Source organism: Monomorium pharaonis, chromosome 4 (assembly GCF_013373865.1).
Source record: "Monomorium pharaonis isolate MP-MQ-018 chromosome 4, ASM1337386v2, whole genome shotgun sequence".
NCBI lineage: Eukaryota > Metazoa > Arthropoda > Insecta > Hymenoptera > Formicidae > Monomorium > Monomorium pharaonis.
Genome location: NC_050470.1, coordinates 8,440,648 through 8,460,475, shown reverse-complemented (window position 1 = coordinate 8,460,475; position 19,828 = coordinate 8,440,648). Strand labels below are relative to the sequence as shown.

The 19,828-nt window shown below is 41.1% G+C and overlaps 1 protein-coding gene across 4 annotated transcripts; it reads left to right on the top strand.

Annotated features, from left to right (window-relative positions):
• The first annotated feature begins 1,948 nt into the window (after window positions 1-1,948).
• Window positions 1,949-14,327, top strand: LOC105835501 (facilitated trehalose transporter Tret1). Of its 4 annotated transcripts, none has more exons than XM_012678849.3 (3): window positions 1,949-5,069; window positions 11,156-11,279; window positions 11,383-14,327. In XM_012678849.3, the coding sequence occupies exon 3, from the start codon at window positions 11,394-11,396 to the stop codon at window positions 12,807-12,809; it is 1,416 nt and encodes a 471-aa protein (XP_012534303.1). In that variant the 5' UTR covers window positions 1,949-5,069; window positions 11,156-11,279; window positions 11,383-11,393; the 3' UTR covers window positions 12,810-14,327. The 4 variants fall into 4 exon arrangements, with proteins under 4 accessions (XP_012534303.1, XP_012534302.1, XP_028045149.1 ...); XM_012678848.3 differs by lacking the exon at window positions 1,949-5,069 and adding an exon at window positions 5,912-8,188; XM_028189348.2 differs by lacking the exon at window positions 1,949-5,069 and adding an exon at window positions 8,198-9,076.
• The last annotated feature ends 5,501 nt before the right edge of the window (window positions 14,328-19,828 follow it).

Genomic DNA, 19,828 nt, shown 5'->3' with positions numbered 1-19,828 from the left:
CTCGAGAGTGTTTCTTCGTCGTATTGCATTCCCTGCGCCCCCCCCCCTCCTTCACCTTCCCATCCTCCCCAAACTCTCCGTCATGAAGTTTAATCGGCAAAGCGGCGCGGCGGACAAAAAGTTTCGCAGGAAGAAGTCAAAGAGGAAGAAACAGAGATGAGAGATGAGATAGCCGGCACGAGTTGGCTATCAAATTAACCATCACACATAAATCGAGTCACGCATACACGCGATCACTGCCCCGTCCTCTTCGACTTTCTTCTTTGAACCGTCAGACATTGATTTCCCACGGGATAGCCTAGCTCGCCCAAGTTCCAAAGTAAAGTTAAGCTCTTTTCCTTCTGTTCACCGCACTCCGTTCCCACTCGCTCCATCGCACTCTGTTTCTTCATCACCTCCGTAGCCAGACTCTCTCTCAGTTAGATGAATAAAGTGAAGGACGGCAATTAAATTGCGACTAAGTTGCTGTCACCTCCATGACAACAGCGAGGACAAGTGAAGATGGATGTGCATTTGGATTGCGAAATCATTCTCTACGTAAGGTAAGTCCTTGCCAGTCTATTAAGCCAGTCTAATAAGTGAAAATAATTAGAATATGATAACATCGCGTTGCGAATAAATTTTCAGAAGGAATTGAACGTAATCGAAAATTTTTCACATCGCAAATAAGTTTTAAAAATAATGCAACAAATTTTGATAATTTCATCAATTTTTTCACACACAAAATAAGCATACGGAATGTATCTATCATGTCAATGCAGTTCAAGCAACAATGTAATTTTATCTACTTGCGTAACTTGATCATTTCGGCGTGATGTCGATTAATGCTTCGCATAAAATTATTACCTTTTATTTCGTTGATTATTAGTATATACATATAACGTATATTATAGTAGCTTTGATCGGGCCATTTATACACACACACACACACATATACATATGTAATATATTTCATGTAGAGCCAAAATTCAGTCCCGGCATGATTTTTCATTAGAGATTACATTATGCACACGACTTCCATTCGCGACACGCTGTGTGCTCTGATTAATTATCACGCCATACGGGATCTAAAGCATAAGCGTGTGCGTCGAGAACCACATAATTGTCGCTATTAGCGAGTCAGGGAAAAACGCAAAAGCAAAGTTAGTAGAGCTCGTCAGAGGAAAATGCGGAAAAAGAGGAAATTACCACGACGCACAGTTTTCGTTCCTACCATATCACATTGTCAAGTGTGATAGAATACTTCAAAAGTTTTCTACACAAAGTTTACGTTATGTTTTACAAAATTGCGAAAGCAAACTTTGAAAGATTTAACTTGTTAAACAAAACATATACATAAAATCGTGATCAACATTATGAGATAATAATGCAAGCTTATCATTCAAAAAATTAACGATAAGCAAAAGTAAAGTCGCGTGTTACAGCGCTACAGCAACATAGCATGGCGTAATGTCTGGAAATAAATCGACGTAAATTCCATGCCATAGAACATTCCACGCCAAAGCTTGTGCTTCAAGATGAAGTAAGTCTTAGATGTAAGTAATGCACAAGCTTTGGCGTGTATGGCGTATAACTTACATCGACTTACTTCAGGACGAAAGTTATTACATCGTGTTATGTGATATGGCCCTTATGGCCCTTATATAGTTTTCTTGCATCATCTGGACATATTACTTTTTATAAAATCGCGAGAGCAAGTTTTGAAAAAGTTTTCTTAACAAACACATCAGTTATCATAAAATGCTAACTTGTCGCTCATTAGAGAAGTTAGCTACACTGAGAAAAAAAATTGCTAGATACAAATAAATATTTCTTTGAATAGTGCTAATAACATATTTTATAGAAAATCAATATTTATTTCAAACAAGTAATATTTTCTAAATTATAGAAAACTAGTACTTGTTTTAAATAAATGTTATTGATTTTCGATAAAATATGTTATTAGCACTATTCAAAGAAATATTTATTTGAATCTAGTTTTTTTTTCTCAGTGTATAAGCAAAAGCAAAACCACATGTTTTTTGCATTATCTGGATGCATTATTTTTTTACGAAATTACAAAAACAAGCTTTAAAAAGTTTATTTTATTAAATAGTAATATTATAAAGTGATCTTTAATGCAAGATTTGGCTCATTCGAAAAATTGATTATAAGCAGAAGCAAGATCGCATGTTTTAATTCTTCTTACGTTATCTAGACGAAGATTATTTACAAAATGTTATAAGGATTATCAAGTAATTTTCAGGTACATTATAAAATAATTTTCAAAGCATCAAAACGATAAGTTGTTTAAAACGAGCTAAATCGGTCGATTAAACTGGCACGTTCACACGTTGTTACGTATTTTACAATTGATTTGTACCTATTCATTCGCTAATTCACTTCATATCCATTGATTGCTACTTAATCTGCTATACAGAAAGCACGAGCTGTACGAGCTTATGCGGGTTTAATCGTAACATTTATAGTCTAGTCTATTAACTGTGATTCTGTTAAATCAGATGTTTGTGGAAGTTTATCGTTGCGTTATCATATCATTGCTGAAAGGCTTACAATGGCGCTATAACCACAGTTCGCTCGATGATGCGAGCCGGCTCTAAAAATTAAAATTTCATGCTTCTTCACTTACATAAAAGTCTTTACAATAATCAACACTCGTATTAATTAAATCTTCATTATCAAAGTCCAATTTTTTCTCACGATTAATGCACGTATTATCAGCATGCGTGATTTTCGCATTGTAGAGAATAGTAAACAACAGTAAATAAAACATAAATAATACGGGCAGATTCTATTTCATTTGGAGTGTAGTACAGTTGAGAAAATATTTGCGCTTTTATTTAGGATGCGTCTTCGTAGATAAATAAATCGATCTTTACGTGGCGCCGTTAAAGAGGAACCAATGCACCATAGGTTTTTTTTTATGAATCGCAAATGTTCTCGATAAAAGCTTCATGCGTCAGCGGCTTCTCACAAAGTTTCATTAACAATTCGTTTTAATTTATCGATTCATTTTTAAATAATGAGCTAAATAAAGCGCATTACATAAAGTGTTAAAAATAGAATGATAGATGGAATAGCAGCACGAACATGTGCGATTGTTTAAGAGTAATAAAGGGAACGCTTAAAAATATGGAATTTTATTATAAAAGATGTACTTAATTAGGAAGAGCTTGTGCACTTATTAACCCTCGCCGAGCAATTTGCGAAAATTTACAAGAACGTACATCACGAAGAATGTACGCTGAATCTACTGCGCAAGAATTCTCTCTCTCTCTCTCTCTGTCTCTTTTGACTTTCGCATCCTTGAAACTTTGTAAGAAGAACCTAACAGTCCGTCCGTTATGCGGGTTATGAAACAACAGATAATACCACTAAAATATTCAATATTCTGAGTGAATTGTGCTTTTTAAAGAAAGAATTGATAATTTTACGACACTGGAGGAGTATCCATAAATAATTTAATACCCTCAGTGAGCGCAACAATTATGACTCGCGTGACACAATGTCGATACGAATCAGGGATTACCGCGGACCGTGTCTTATGTACAGCAAGCGTGTTACATACGCGTTACTACATAGCGCCTCATGAATTTTTCATCGCGAAACGTGTAGCCGTCTACAGGCTCGTGAAACGTCGAAAGTCATTGCTCTTGTCGGGAGATCAATAAAGAGGGGTGAAAAATCGCGCGTCTCAAAAAGATTAATGTCTTATATAATCCCGCATCGGCGCTGATTTATTCCGCATAATACGAAGTGTGGCTGGCTCACTCGTTACGGCGGCACAGTGTGCCACAAAATCGAACGTGACTCGCCTGAAACCCGACTGGGGCAAAATTCATACCAATGCGAATTTAATCAAAACGGCTTCTGTACATTTACGAAGGGAACCGTCGCTCTTCTTTATACAAGAGAATCTTCCACGATACTAATTTTTTTTTTTTTTTCAATCCCGATCCGAAATCTTATCGTCAAAAAATCTGTCAACTATCACGTAAAAAGCCTAATAAACGTATCCCTTTTCTAATGTCCTTTGTCCTTTGATACGGAAAAGAGAGAGAGATTTAATGGATGTCTGACTGCTCCGGACGGATAAATGGATTTATCAGCGGAACTGCGATAGAAAAAAAGATTAAAGGAACGCGAGGGATTGAAACGTCAATATTTCATCGAATTCGTTATACAAGGCTTGGGTGTCATCCTGGATCTCAACATAGTGCTTTATATACTCGATACGCAGCATATAGAAAAATATACAAAGCGCGATAGTGCATAAACTGTAAAAAAAAGATGAAATAAAAAAAAAATTTCGATAAATTACGCAGATCTATAGCGTTTCGAACGAATAATCGGTTCGCAAGGTCTAAATCGACCTTTTTTTCATCACGTAAATCGTAATCAAATCAAAACTTGTTTGGTCATGGAGAAGCGATTCTCCGATTTCGTTATAGCTTTTCTAAATAAATTATAAAGGCACAAAAGGTATAAAAGAATTTAGATTTGATAATGCCGTTATCTACCGGAAATGTGTGCCACGTTACGCTTTGTTAAATGTCTACCGTGGAATAACAAAGCCAGATTTAACGTTAACAAGCGAACAAATAGACGCGCGTTCTCTTGCCCGAAGCGCGAGGGAAAAGTCAAAAGAGGCAGATCGATATTTTCGCCAGGCTCGTTTCGCCGAGCAAATGGCGTGCGCGCCACTTTAAAATTTTAATCGCCGCGAGCGGCAGGCGTCCCCCGCATATACTGCATTCGCGTTTATAAAGGCGACATAATGAGCGCGCGAGAGCGCGCGGACCTCGGGCTTCGGGCGATGCCGATTAACTGAGGATTACTTTAATTAACTTTACGCTCGCGACGTAACGACGCGGAGCACAGGCTCCGAGGCTGAGCTCGCGCGATTCTCCGTCGGCGTGTTATCGCACCGCGTTACATTTGTTGAAATCGAAAACCTTCGCTTCGCGCAACCTACGTAGCAGCCAGTTGTTGAACAGAAATAGTTGAGATAATGACGATTTGCGTGATTACGAGAAACTGAAGCAATTTGTCGCGAAATGCATTAGTCGGTAAGAGACTTGCCGTTACTTTATTCGAGAGAGAGAGAGAGAGAGAGAGAGAGAGAGAGAGAGAGAGAGAGAGAGAGAGAGAGAGAGAGAGAGAGAGAATAGAATAAATTTATATTCAGTATGAATTTCCCTCTTTCTCTTCCTCATAAGCGACTTATAAGCGAATATAATATTACTATGTTAAAGCGGGATTACACGCCACTTGGAGATAATAAAAAAAATATAAATCGGGGATCGCTATAAGACAGCAATTATGCATAAAACTAAAAAAAATGTAGAATATTTTCATATACACTGCTGCTCCCGGGGCAATTTAATTCCAGCCTAGATCTATTCTCGTCAAGATCCAAAATCTAGGCTAAATCCAGCCTCTGTGAATAGGAGCAAAGTTAGAAAGAGGCGCAGTTGTTTGTAAACCGTTTCAAAAACATTCTTACGAAACTCTATCACTATCAAGATATTCTTATCTCGTTAACGACGGTGGCGAAATCGCTTTAAATCGACGAGAAGTTCTATCTCGGAGCAGCGAGTGGCAAGGCGTAAAGGTTTTCGGTAATTAGGAAGATAACATTCATAAATTAATTATGCATTCGCGATGACGGTTTTATGCGGATAATATAAAGCGACATTTGCTTCGCGATACAAGCATAAAATGCAACATGATAATAATAATCTCGTTGACAATGTATCACACATGAAATAGTTAATAACAAAATGTATTATTTAACTATTTTTCAGGAATCAGTATAAATATTAATGTAGCATTTGTATTTTAACAGTCTTGTTTATATATATATATATATATAATTATTATTATTTAATAATTTCAAATTATATAATTTCGTTTGGAAATTTCAGTTGGAAATGATGCGGTATCCTGTTAAAATGTTTGGACAATTCAATATACTCTGTTTCCAAATATAAACTTCTATTACATTGAAATTACTCTTATGTTTGCCAATTGAAACAGAAGCTTGCATAGAAATTAATCATGAAACAAGCGCAATGTGGCGTTCACCGCTCGTTAATAATATATCAAGCTTGATCCGTCAGTTATGATTAATTAAGTTGACACACATATTGAATGACAGTGGATCTTAGCAATTAGAAGGCAAAGTAAATGGCCTTCATCTTCCATGCATAATTCTCCACCGGTACAGTCTCTTCTGTCAAAAAGTAATAATTTAATATCCAAACTGCTCGGTTAAGTGATAATCAATGTCACGGCATTATCAAACATACAAGCAAGTGTCAGAGCAAAGTCTCGAGGTAAGCTTGTCTTTGAGATGTTTAATATACAACGACGTACGAATGGAATCTTCGTGATAGTTTTGTGTCTTGTAGCTAAAAATGTACGTAATTTTACTTTCTGATTGCATCAGCAATCAAAGATCAACTTATTAATGCGTCGCGCCGGAATAAATTCTCAGAATCACTATAGAAAATAGAAACTTCTGCAAAGCCACAGCTTTGAAACGTCAGATTATCCCAGATCGCACGTATTCCAGGAGAACTGGAACTATTCACTCTGAAACGCAATCAGCTTAACTCTGAAACGCAATAAATCCCTTTGACGCATCGCGTGCTTGTTGTTCCCGTTATTGAATCGCCAAAAGCGCACGATTAAGACCCCGACCGATCGATTCCCTTTTTTCGTCGGTAAAATGAAAAGGTTGACGTAAAAGCGTAACCCTTCGGGCTAGCCTTCGCCTATCTAATAGAAAAAAAAAACGAAGACCACATTTCTATTGCCCGTGTTTTTCTTTTTCCTCTATTCTCGACGCTAATGGGTTTCGACGATAGAGGACAGAAATTGGACTAAGTCGGGACGCTCGTGGGGACCGATTGAACGGTTCAACTCGTTGTTTGACATTTTCTCGCTGGCAATTAACAACTATATTGTCCGCCGTCACGGTTTGTTTGAGAATGCACATACATCGCAGACGCACGACGTGAGATAAGCCGCGACGAGTCTTCGTGTTCGGTTTGCACGAAAACCACGCGGACAGAAATGCCAACCCGTTATCGAGAAAGTGGAGAACATGGAGGAGATAAGAAAACAAAAGAGGCACTAGAATACATCTTCTCTTCGTGCATGAACCGTAAATCGCATCACCATGTGGAAACGCCGAACGATCGCCTGTTGCTTGTCACCAGTCAGTGAAAGAAGACGCGTGTCACGAGGTCTCGCGGTCCATCAGTCATCATTTCTAGACTTAGTGGTACTTAAATGTGTACCAGCTTACAATTAACGACAACCGGATTAAGGCCAATTGGACGCGAGGGCGGTGACAAGTCGTCTGTCCCGTGGATTTGAAGCTGATTGTGAAGTAACGGATATATTAGATCCAGATAAATTTGAACGCGTCGATAAGACGCAGCTGACTCGGTCCAACGCGGTTTCCGATTTCGAAAGTCACCAGTGTTTGACTCGCTAGTCGCGGGCGATAGAAGTACTGAGAGAATAGCTGCTGAAGCCGACTGATACGACTGGCAATTAATCACTTGATAACGAACTGTATGTGCGTGCTGTAAAGCAGATATAGGAATAAGAAGAAAAAAAGATAACTGATAAAAATTGAACAGATTATTTGGGACTGTCGGTCAAAGTGAAGTGCTCCATGCGATCGTGGTGCGAGCCTACAATCTTCAGTAATATTTCTTTCCGGAATAAACTTTAATTTTATATATATAAAATAAGCACACACAGCCCTCTTGTGAAATAATATTGCTGCCGTGTCTCTACTTGCCAACGCATACGTTTTAATTTGGAATGAAAAAAACAAGAAAAGGAAAGAGAGATAATTTCCATAACTAAATACTGATAACCGTAAGCCGATAATTCTGAAAAGCCGCGACAACAGTGTTCAGAAAACTCAGTGGTAAGCATCGGGCAACCAGAAAGAAGTGACGCCGCCGATCACATCTCACCCGGACACATCCCCGCCGGATTATTTCCAACTGAAAGTATCGAGTGACCTGAAATTAAGGGTATTCAATAAAGCTCGAGGAAGCTACTTGTTGGATTCGCCGTGTCGAGGGCTCTAAAGCTCCGGAATCGCCAGAAGAAATAGGACAGCCGGTTTCCATTCTCGTCTCACATGGCTACGGCCACGAATGTAAGTGACACAGTTCCGTTTGCGCGCCGCAGCTGCAATGCGCCTCGCCGCTGCTCCGATTTCTCCCGTTGTCGTGTGAACCGACAAAACCGACACGCTAATTGTCACTCGCCAACGCGTAACACAATATTTAGATAATTAATTAACATATATTATTACAGCAATTGTAATTCTATTACGCGACTACACTAACGTATATTGAATTAACGAAATGTTGAGGTTAGTACTTCTATCACCATTAACAGTTAGACAATCGGGGGTTTAATTCGATTTTTAATAATGTAAACTGTTATTTTTGTCTCAATTTATCCTCAATTATTTTCAGTAATTAATATCAATATCCATTAATTTGTAATAATTAAATAATGCGATAATCAGCGCATACTCAATTTCTATGCGATATTTCTATACGACCCCCAACGAAAAAATCACATTCATTTAATATTTAATTGCTTCTTGCATCCAATATCAATTTCTTCGTCTTGCATTCTTCGAAATGCCGTTGGTGAGAGACCGTCAACCAATGACCTCTATCGTCTCGATGATTATAAATACCGCGGTTGGAAGGAGGAATCGTGAACGCGGAACGGCGGGAGATAGTGACGTAGAAAATTAAAAAAAAAAGATAAACAGAAGATACAAAGAAGACCGATCGCGCGTGTATAATACGCGAGCGCGAAAGCGAACGCCGGCGCGTGCGCGTTTCCGCGACGTATTCCGGTTATTCACGAAAGCGGTCGAAATATCAGCGAAATCGTGAAAGTGGTCATCACCGGAGGAGAACGTGCCTGGCGTCGATCACGCGGCGGCGTTGCTTTTATAATTAGAACCTCACGTTTTCAAACGCCTGACGAGAGGGCCATGACGGAAGGAGTGTCGGATCCGCTGGTGAGTATCGATTCTCGTCCTGCTTTCGTTGAGGCCCGCGTTACTTTTATCATGCTCTCGACGAGATACGTTTGACGGCCAGATAGAAATCCATTTTCAGTTAAGGTTATACGTGGGCGATTGTACGCACGTGCATACGCACGTACGCACTCACGCACGCGGCGAAAAGCCGACACCCGGTCATCTCATCACCACACGTAGGTAGTGGCACGCGCGCGTGTGCGCAAGTGCACGTGGTCTGCGCGTGTGTTCAATGACTTACAATAAGTACAAGTTTCTTCGAAAATGCTTCTTTTTTTCCGTTAATCGTCGTAGAAAGGCGATTAGAATTGACGTTTGAACTGTAAGCGCTGCTTACGGTGCGATTCGGAGGCTACGATTCGCTTCACGTAACAGGAAAATATGGACGGAATGCGCAAGATTCCTGTAATCTCTTAATATGCGTATTGCAAAATACTTGTAAAATAGTTCTTAGTAAATATCATTCTCTTGCTGCAAACTGGAGAATTATTCAGTACAAGGCATCGCGTTTTAAACGAGAGAAAGAGAGAGAGAAAGAGTTCGTGTGAACCAGAAAATTCGAATACCATGCGAGAATACCATCCTATCGAATCCCACAGAAGGATCTCTCAAATATGATTAGGCTGATCGATCATACCGTGTTCGGCGCTGCACGAGACTTTAATAGGGTAAAACGGTTCGACATTGAAAGATGCTACGCGGGGCATTGACCGCTGTCTAACAGGTGACGTAATGCCTCTCTTGCGTCTCGTGTACTCCATTTTTTGTTGCACGCGTTGCGTTCGTGACGCAGTATCGTTTCGAAAATAAACACGAGACGAGAAAACGACAGCGTCTGCCATCTCGGCTCTTCCGTAGATGAGCATGGGTGCTCGGTGCTCAGATCTCCCTCTCACACGATTTGCAGGCAGGTGTGCGCGATGGCTTCGAAAAGTCGTAAAGAGGTGCGCGAACACGTTGGTGAGTACCACCGAGGTGAAAGCCAAGATGCATTTTCACTGTTACTCGCACACTTATCGGAGTCAACGTTCTCGCGTGCGCCGAGCCATCGCGATAAGCTCGTGTAGTTGCTCGTTGATGAGATCGAGCTAGGTTATGTCGCGGGCGAGCACGCGATGATTATGAGTAAGCGATGTATCGTTCTTGAAATTGGTACTGCGCATGTGCAGTCAATCACAAGTCTTATCTTGGCGCCACGCTCGGATCGAAGAACGGCAAACGTCAATTACCTATACACAGTGAATATTCCGTCAGTGCATTACGTTTCTCTACATTAGCAACGTAAAATCCTTCCCGTAAGCCGTCCGTTTATCGTCAGCGAATTCAAGGATAAATCCTTCACGTGTCGATATAGTTCGCGTGAATCACCGAGCGGAATTTCCAGGTTCCTCCGGAGAAGAATGTGATTTTCATTTGATTTCTTACGTGCCACATTAATCACTATCACCTGTTGCTTCACACTACTTCGGAAAAGACTTGTGCATTCCGTCACGTGTGCAAAGAGACGTACGCACAAGTATCAGGTGCCTATTACGAATCGGCGAGTGACATTCAGATGTTTGCGGAAACATTTCGCAATTCGCTTCGGTGATAGAAAAGTAGCGATTAATTTTTAATCAGAATTTTTAATAACTTAAAAAGGAAATGCTTAATTCTGAAACATTAGAATGTTTTATTTCGGTTTTTTAAATTTAAACTAAAAAAATGTTTTAATTTTGAATGATAATTAGATGTAAAACATTAGAACTATTAAAGATTTCAGTTTTAAACATTTTAGTGTTTTAAATATTGTTAATTTAAATATTTAAATATTGTTTAAAATTAAAACACTTTTAGATATTTAAAAATGAAGACAAAAATAAAACATTTCAATATTTTAAAAGTAGACTACGATAGCGTTTACAGTTAAAAGTTTAAAATAATTGTAGAATTAATTTTTGATCAACAAAAAAAAAGAAAGCTAAAGTATTCATTCAACTGATGCAGCTATAAACGTCGCATAAAATAATAAAAATATCTCTGTCGCCTTTAAAAAATTAATATTAATTTCCATTGCAGATCAGCGTGGGAACAAAGAGGGAGATCGTAACGCAAGTCTCGTCTTCTCAAGACAAACATCGTGACGAGCAAACGGCGCCGGGCAAACGGACGCAATGGAGGCAGTGGCTGGCGTGCATATCAGGTTTGCGTCATATTTCATGAGATATCGCGACTTTTAGAGGGTGACATAAAAATCAATTGTTCAATCAACCACCATTAATCTTCCATCAATCTCCATTTCGCAGCGACTCTATCCATGGTGGCGGTCGGCACTGTCTACGGATGGACCACCACTATGCTTTCGCGGCTCACATCCGGCGCCAGCGACATCCCAGTAAAGATAACCGATGACGAAGGCTCATGGATCGTGTCGCTGACGGTGATCGGTTCGATGATCGGCCCGTTCCTCGGCGCCAGCTTCGCCGATCGATACGGTCGTAAGAGGTGTCTCCTGTTCGCCAGCGGTTTCTTCGTCGTCGGCTGGACGATCGTCTTTTTTGCTCAAACCGTCACCGCCCTCTACGTCTCCAGGATAATCCTTGGGATTGGCGTGGGCATCTCGTACACTACCAATCCGATGTACGTGTCGGAGGTCGCCGACATCGAAATCAGGGGTGCCCTCGGCACCCTGATCGCCGCGAACGTGTTCACCGGCTCCTTGCTGACGTGCAGTGTCGGTCCGTGGGTGTCGTATCAAGTCCTGACGGTCGTACTCCTCGCGGTACCCGTCGTCTTCGTGCTGTGCTTCTCCTGGTTCCCCGAGACTCCCGCCTTCCTCGTGACCAGGGGCCGCAGATCGGAGGCCACCAGGTCTCTCGCGTTCTTCAAAGGGATTCGCGATCGCGACGAGGCGAGACGAGAGCTGGAGTACACTTTACGTAACGTTTTTATCGAGGACGTTTGCGATAACACCCCGGTGATCGGACCCGGGGCACGAACCGAGCCGGTTAAGCGCAGTTGGATGGCCAAACTGAAGCTGATGCTGTTGCCCAGCAACCTCCGAGCCCTCGGCATAATACTCAGTCTAATTGCGACGCAGAATCTTAGTGGAAACTTCAGCACTATACAGTACCTTGAGGTACTCTTCAAGAAAGCAGCGATCGGCATCGACTCCAACCTGGCCACGATACTTGTGTTCGCGGTCGGTCTCGTCTCCTGTGCATCGTCAACCGCAACCGTCGAGAACGCGGGCAGACGGCCGCTGCTGATCGTCTCTACTTTGGGCTCCTCCATCACCCTGGCGATTCTTGCGATATACCTTATGCTGGACGGAAAGGGTGTCGACGTGTCAGCGGCAAATCTTCTTCCGGTGATCGACGTGATTGTCTTCCAGATAGTCTTCCAAATTGGTTTAGGTACCCTACCGAACGCGCTGATCGGCGAATTGTTCCCCACTGAGGTGAAGGCGTTCGCCGGTGCCATCGTTATTGTCTTCGATGGCGTGCTTGCCTTCACCGTGTCCAAGCTGTACCAGGTGATCGGCGACTGGCTGGGCGCCGACACTGTTTACTATTTCTTCGCGGCGTCGTGCTTCTTGGCATTCGTAATGGTGCTGTTCACCGTGCCCGAAACCAAAGGTCGGACTTTCCGCGAAATTCAAGAACTTCTGAAGAGTGACAAGAAGAAAACGGAGATTGTCGAATGTTCGCAGGAGCGGAGTAATACGGCGTGACAGAGAGGAATGTGTCGCACCTCGTACTGGACACGGTGCGAACTCACTTACGAGATACCGCCATCAAACATTTCTTTTTTCTCTTCAAAGAGACGGACTTTGAAACGGCGATTACTTACTCCCAACTGTACATCGAATGTACGCTTGCACGTTTTTCAGGCAGTGAAAAACGGGAGGCAAAGGCAGAATCGCCTTTGCCTCGCAGTTCACATTTACCATGATTTTTCTCGCATCTGCCATCGGAAAATAAAGTGGTTTTTGTTAAGTCGTTCTTGTGTTGCGTATAAATTCATCTCGATACACTCTCATTCGTGTTTCATCAACTGTGAATATTTTTCGCCAATATTCTGAAGATTACGATCGTCGTGAAATTTAACATTTATTTATTAAAATACTCCTCTATGAGGAGTACTGTTTTTATACAGCTTTCCTCCCCTTTTTCACACTGGACATTAGGCGGATCGAATATTTAACGGGACGTCAGTCTTCAGAGCTTCTCGTGCATGCAAGATGAAATATTTAAGCAACGAAAACTATGAGAGAAATGGAAATAAAAAGGACTGGCAAGTAAAAATTTCTAGTAAACACGCCGCGTCTCTTATACAAGGAGCGTAAAAATCATAAGCGACGGTTAAACATTGAGATAAAGAGAAAGAGAAGAAGGCGCTTGAAAAATCGCGAGAATGTTCCGCAGTAAAGAACAAAAAGAAAATATAATGGAAAACCCTCCAGAGATCCGGTATTGTCGAGAAAGGCGACTTTATACTGTTTTCATAACCGCTGACTATACACACATTTTTAACATTGTAACATATTTTACATACTGTTTTATATTATTTTTAGACTTAATTCGTTGTAAATGTAACTTTTGCGATATTCTTTTCTTTTCGAGCAGTGCAATCAATGGTAGGCAATCGTATTTGCGCTATTACGAAATAAAAAAACGAGAGAAAATAAATATTTGCGCTACGTTTACGAACGATCGCAAATCAATCTTATTCGTAAACGTGACGCAATCTTTACGCGACATTTTTTTCCCAAATAAGTTTAAGTTAAAATCGTAAAAGTTTCATTTTATGAAATAGCCGGTGTGCGAGGATTTCGCGCACGGTTTTAGTCTTTCGCAACGACAGCGGAAAATATAAATGTAACGTTTTTCTTTCGATCAAGAGCATATTGCAAAATCTAAAACAAAAAATTGACAGCTATCAGATTTCAATTGTTTTTTCTGTAAACAAAAATATGAAAGATATACGTATGCACCATCTTTTTGCGCGTAAAGTTCAAAGAGAATATTTTTTTGTAAACATTATCAAAACATTACTGCCAAAAAATATTCGTCCTTCGAACCAGCTTTAAAATTGACTTCTTACACATAAAAACAAAATCTAAAAACAAAGTTGAGAGAAAGAAAAAGGAAATTAATAGAAAATTAAAGCGCGAAGAGAATGCCTCGCCGGGCCAAAGAGAAATGTGTTACCAAGTCAATAAATAGTGATATTTTTAAAGAGCGAGAAAGAGCCTTACGTTGCGCGATGTCTATTCTGAAATTTCATTTCCTCTTTTCTGCGTCAATGAAGCCACACAAGCGGCGTGGTTGACGACAGACATTTCAATTTATTTCTCTCGTATTACCCGCCGCTACCGAGCATTATTTCGAGGTCGCGGTATGTACCGTCCGTTTATTCGTCAAACAGAAAGTTGAAAGAGGAACGCGTTATAAAAGTAATTATAAAATGAGCGAAAAATTTGTGAAAAAGTATTATGGATACAATTAACGTACGAGACGAAAGCGAACTGTGCATTTGCCCGACAAGGGCGAGGTAGAACTCGGCAAATGGAGAGAATAATTTCTCCTCGTTGTTTCACCGAGAGGAAAAACGGTGACGAAAGGATCACGAATTTAGCGGGAAGAGAAAATTCGTTTGAAAGGGAGACGCAAGAAATCCCGTGTACACTTTCTGTATTGCAAAGAGTCCGTATACGTCGAAATAGCGTAATTGTTATAGCGCCACATGGCATGCAGCGGATGGTTTCATCCTAAAATGATCCGTGTCTAGATCGATTTAACGTACTGTCGGAATGGCGTATTATTAGATTTCAATTTCTGCAATATCTCTCGGACGTAGACGGGCCGGGTCAAATAAGTTCGCGATCTGCAGGTAATGAACTCGGATCTCAAAGGGACGAAGCAGAAAAAGAAGAGATATAAAAAAAAAAGAATCGTGCGGGGTAGATTACTGAGAGCTCCGAGCATTTTTAATTTGATCGAAAATCGCATCTTGTACGTCGGAATTTCACGGCGCCGCGACTCCTCTATCGTTCAACAAAGAAAATTATGGCTTTCCGATCCCCCCCCCCCTTCCGTTCGCTTAGACCACGGGAACGTAGCTTTTCGGTACATGAAAGTACCGAAGATCGGTAGCCGCGTATCAAAGGTTGCATTCGCGAGGAAACAATGGAAGGTCTTAGGAAATCTAGCCCCAAAACGTTTCCCGGCACTTTCGTCGACTCCGGAACGATTTACGTGCTCGATCGCGAGCCGTGGCAGCAAGGGATTAAAGTGAATTAAATGCCCTGGCCGGATGTCGTTGAAACTTGCAAACGCCTGCGGCCACGATCGCGCGGGGTCTCCGATTTTTTTTCTACCCCCGCCGCTGCCTCCTCCCACCCCCCCCCCTCCCGCCGGTACCGTCCCTTTTTGCTCGTCCCGCTTTGTTCCGACCCGTCGAAATGGCGAGCTTGGTGGAGAATTGTAGTTTTATTCTGCAGCCGGCGTCGCGCAACGATGGCGACGATCGCCGAGCGAAGAGAATGCGGCGACACGCTGCGAACGAGCTTGTAAAACGATCGGGGATTTTCTCCGCGCGTACCAGATGTAACCCCGCAAACGGCACGGTCCGCGCTGTTTTCGAATTTATGCCCGCCGATTTTTTCCGTAAACAATGCCGCGTACGGTTGAATATCCGGCAGAACGATGAAATATGTATGATATTACGGGCGGGAGGAAAAAAAAATAAATGCGTGAATGCGCGATGGTGGAATTAGAGATACGCGAGCGCGAAAATAACTCAAGTTACCATCGCCAATCAACAATGTGTGGCGCGATAACTTTATATTCGTTGTAATTAACTTTTCCGTTCCCGCGATAGCTACGCGCTGCCATTCATTAAGAATATATAAATACGAAAGAATTGAATTTCTTTACGAGCACTCTCGTGTTATACGATAAAAAATTATTGATAATTATAAAATTACCCCGCTACGATCTTTGATTGCGATAACTCTTAAATCATTTTTAGTACTCATTATCGATATCGGTGTAATCGAAACGTCTCCACGAATTGCCTTCAGACGTGGTTTATTCCACAAAGCGATTTAGCAATTCCGCCGGTTATTGCGACGCCATATGACGCGTGCACTGGATGAAGCTTCATAAAAGTAAATTGCGGATATTTTCCGTTCTGGCCGGCTAATTCTATTGTCGAGAGTCTCGCGTAATTCAATTTATCCGCGCCACTCGAGGTATCGATGCATTATCGAATAAGAAAGGAAAAATAAAACGCATTGTCGGCGTCTCGTTTTACTCCGTATCCGAACTCGATTCGAGCAAAAGTTCATTGTCCTTCCTCGCTGTTGCATCGGTTCTCTTGACACGCAAGCTACGAAAAGTAAACGAAAAGAAAACTCTTAGTTAGACGCTCGCAAGAGCACGCTTTTTCTGAAATGCATTACGCAGAGCTTCGCGACAACGTTCGTTCTCTCCCCTCATTATTTTTCTCTCCGTTGAACAATCACATAAATCTTCCTTCAACAGAACGCATTTCTCTCGCGCGTTTCTTTCCTCCTTTGTGGTATTCAATAAGCTCGCGAGCTTGTTAAGAAACATTGCATTAAGGACTTACGACATTAACACACGTACACAAGAATCACATTAAATTATTGCTGCATGGGAATAAAGAAAGGGGATGTCGGAGTAGAGCCGCAAGGCTATAAAGGATATGTCATAAATATCAAACTCTGCTCTCTACTAAAGGCTGTGTTGGAAATAGGCAGCCATGGATATTGACGCGGCACGCGGAGCTGCAGGAAATCGGAAGATATGCATGCAAGCAAATAGTCATAGATAGAATATAGGTTTCCAGCGATTTTCACAAGTAGCTACGTATTGCTCGTGTCAAACTTCACAGCTCTGTCGCGAGCAGCCTTCGATATGTCAAAATTACAGTTTTGTCAATGCGTTTAATATGCAAAGCCATGTCGCGTGTTAAACTTGAGATTTTTTCATGAAAATTTCTAAAAGGGACAAAACTGTATTACACATGTGCCTTCTATAAGATGATTGACGACAAATTGGAGACTCTTAGCGAGGAGTAATTTTTAATTAACGAAACGAGCTGACGTGAAAAAAGCTTTCAATAAACTTCGATAAATCACGTCGAGCGGATAATTAAATTTTATTCGATTGAAATAAATTTTATCCCTGACGATTTATCGAATTGCTCGCTTGTCTCTCAGACCATTTGTAACTGTATAGAATCTTACTTCGTTCTTCCTGTCATCGCCTTTTTCACCCATTTGTGCAGCTCTACTCATGTTCCGCTCGTACAAAGGGTATACCCCGTATCTGTATCAACTGATTTTATTCGACGAATGTCTTTATGATCCTTGAGATGCACAGAAATGCGCGGAAAAACGAAAATCGATACACATAGATAACAGGATATATCGCCGCGAACAAGCAGTGCTCCGTCGAATAAACAACAACGCTCTGATTCTCTGTCCGACCATAATTTCCGGTGTACTCCTCTCTCATTGTTTTCCGTCTCTGTCTTTTACAATATCGTAACATTTATATTTTCATTGTCTCAACGGTAAAACTTGACTTCATTACAAGCGGCAGTGTTCAAATCGACGCTGCATTCAGCAACCTTTGCTAAATTAATTTACCACCTTTTGCCCGATGGTTTTATCAACTTTTTTGTAGGTTTCTCATAGAATGTAGCGAAGAGAGAGAGCACTTCGAAAATTATTTACTAAAATAACCTTCGACCATTTATTATTGAAGAGTATCGCCGTGCGCCGTTCGGTTATTCAGAATCCTTCCCTTTCAACTTTCCATTATTTCTTCATTAGCCTGACTCTTTACCGGCTCTATTACTTATAAATTTTTGTAATGACCTACCGTTATGCGAGCTGCAATATCGATACAACTTCATATCGAAGCAATATCGGCTTTTAGATTCCCGTCTAGCTAGATAGACCAAGAAGACACGCTCGTTTCTCGACACGCGAAGCAATTCGAGCAGCGTCTTTATGAGAAGCGTCGGGATATTGGCGCGATATTCCAGCCTGAAATCAAGACTAAAATAAAGAATGTAAAAAATGATAGCAGCGTATAAAGGAAAGATAAAAGGAAGAGATTTCTATTCGAAGTATGTATATTCTAAACCTCCTCAGTACATGTATCTATGCATGCGTGCTTTTTCTAATATCAATCGCGAGTTGGAAATGATGTAGAATTGATTAATGTAGAATGACCTTTAATCCGGGCACAGTAGCAGCAGCAGCATACAAGAAATCATGCATCATGCGATCCTGGCTTTAAGCCACTTTTGGCGCTAAATACGCGAAGCAAATGTGGACAAAGTAATACCTATACATTCGCGGCTCTTTGTATCCGATGACGCCGATACCACGCATAAACCGGCCGCGGTCGTGGTCCTTTGATATCCAAATCCTGCCGCTTCTAGGCTAATAACGATTTCCGCCTCCGCGGTTATCCACCCGCCTCCTCGACCCCTCCGATGGCTGAACAGCCATCCACTACCTCCTTCTCATCCACTTTCTCCCCTCTCTCTCTCTCTCTCTCTCTCTCTCTCTCTCTCTCTCTTCTCTCTACCTGTATATGTCTATTGTAATTTCCGCCACTCTCCACGTCTAACCCTCTCACCCTTTATTCGCCATTCTCTCGAACGGCTTCCTGCAAATAACTCACCACTATTCGCACCGCGAGACGGTATCAGCAGGACGATTTCTATCACTGTCGGGATTCCTTGCCTCCTCCCCCTTTGAGTGAACCTCCGGATATCGAATTCTTACGCGCCGGCGCCCACGGCGGCACAATAATGAATAAAGCATCATCGCAACTACGACTACGACTGTGTGGGGACGACGACGATGGCGAGCCGTGAAAAGTACATTTTTGCCGGGAGAAGTCTCATAAGATATTTTCTAAGAGGTGAGGGGGAAAACTTCTCGTTTACACTCAGGCTTGCTCACTCGTGTGAGCGATATTACCCGCGACGTTTTCCACTCATATGTACTATATTCCGCGCGCATATGGTAAAGATATGGAAATACACTTTAACGCAGCATTATTCATTGCACATGTGTAGTCCTTTACGTTTGCGCAAATAGTTCCGGACGATCAATTCGGATGTATATCTGTGATGGAACAAATTGGTTAGAAGATAGAAACCTTTAGTCGTCGAAAAAAAAAGAGAGAAAGATATAGAGAGAGAAATGATAAAAATGCTATTTTTTATAACAGAAATTCTAACAATAAAATATGTGAATTAAACCTTGTAAATGTTTTCGCAGTTTGCATTTTATATTTATATCTGATTTCTATCGATAAAGTTCTTATATTTGAGTTTCTTACAAGTTGTTATGCTGATCGAGTGAGATCGCGTTCCGCATAATCCATAAGTTTTAAACTTTTTAAAACTTTATGTAGAATAAGTTACAATTACATTAGCAATTTCGTAGCTTTATCGCTACAATGACGTCATATCACGCTTGCATGATCGTTTTTCAATGTTAACATATATATCTTGCTTAACTATCATACATATTCTACAAACCATAGAATATTTTCTAAGTGTTTTAAAAAATCCTGAATTTTCCTACGCTATCAACGAGCTACGCGACCTGTAACAACACCCTCGAGACGTTACACTTAAAAGTTTTAATAAGTTTTAGTAAGTACTAAAAGTTTGGTCTTTGCTTTTGCGCAT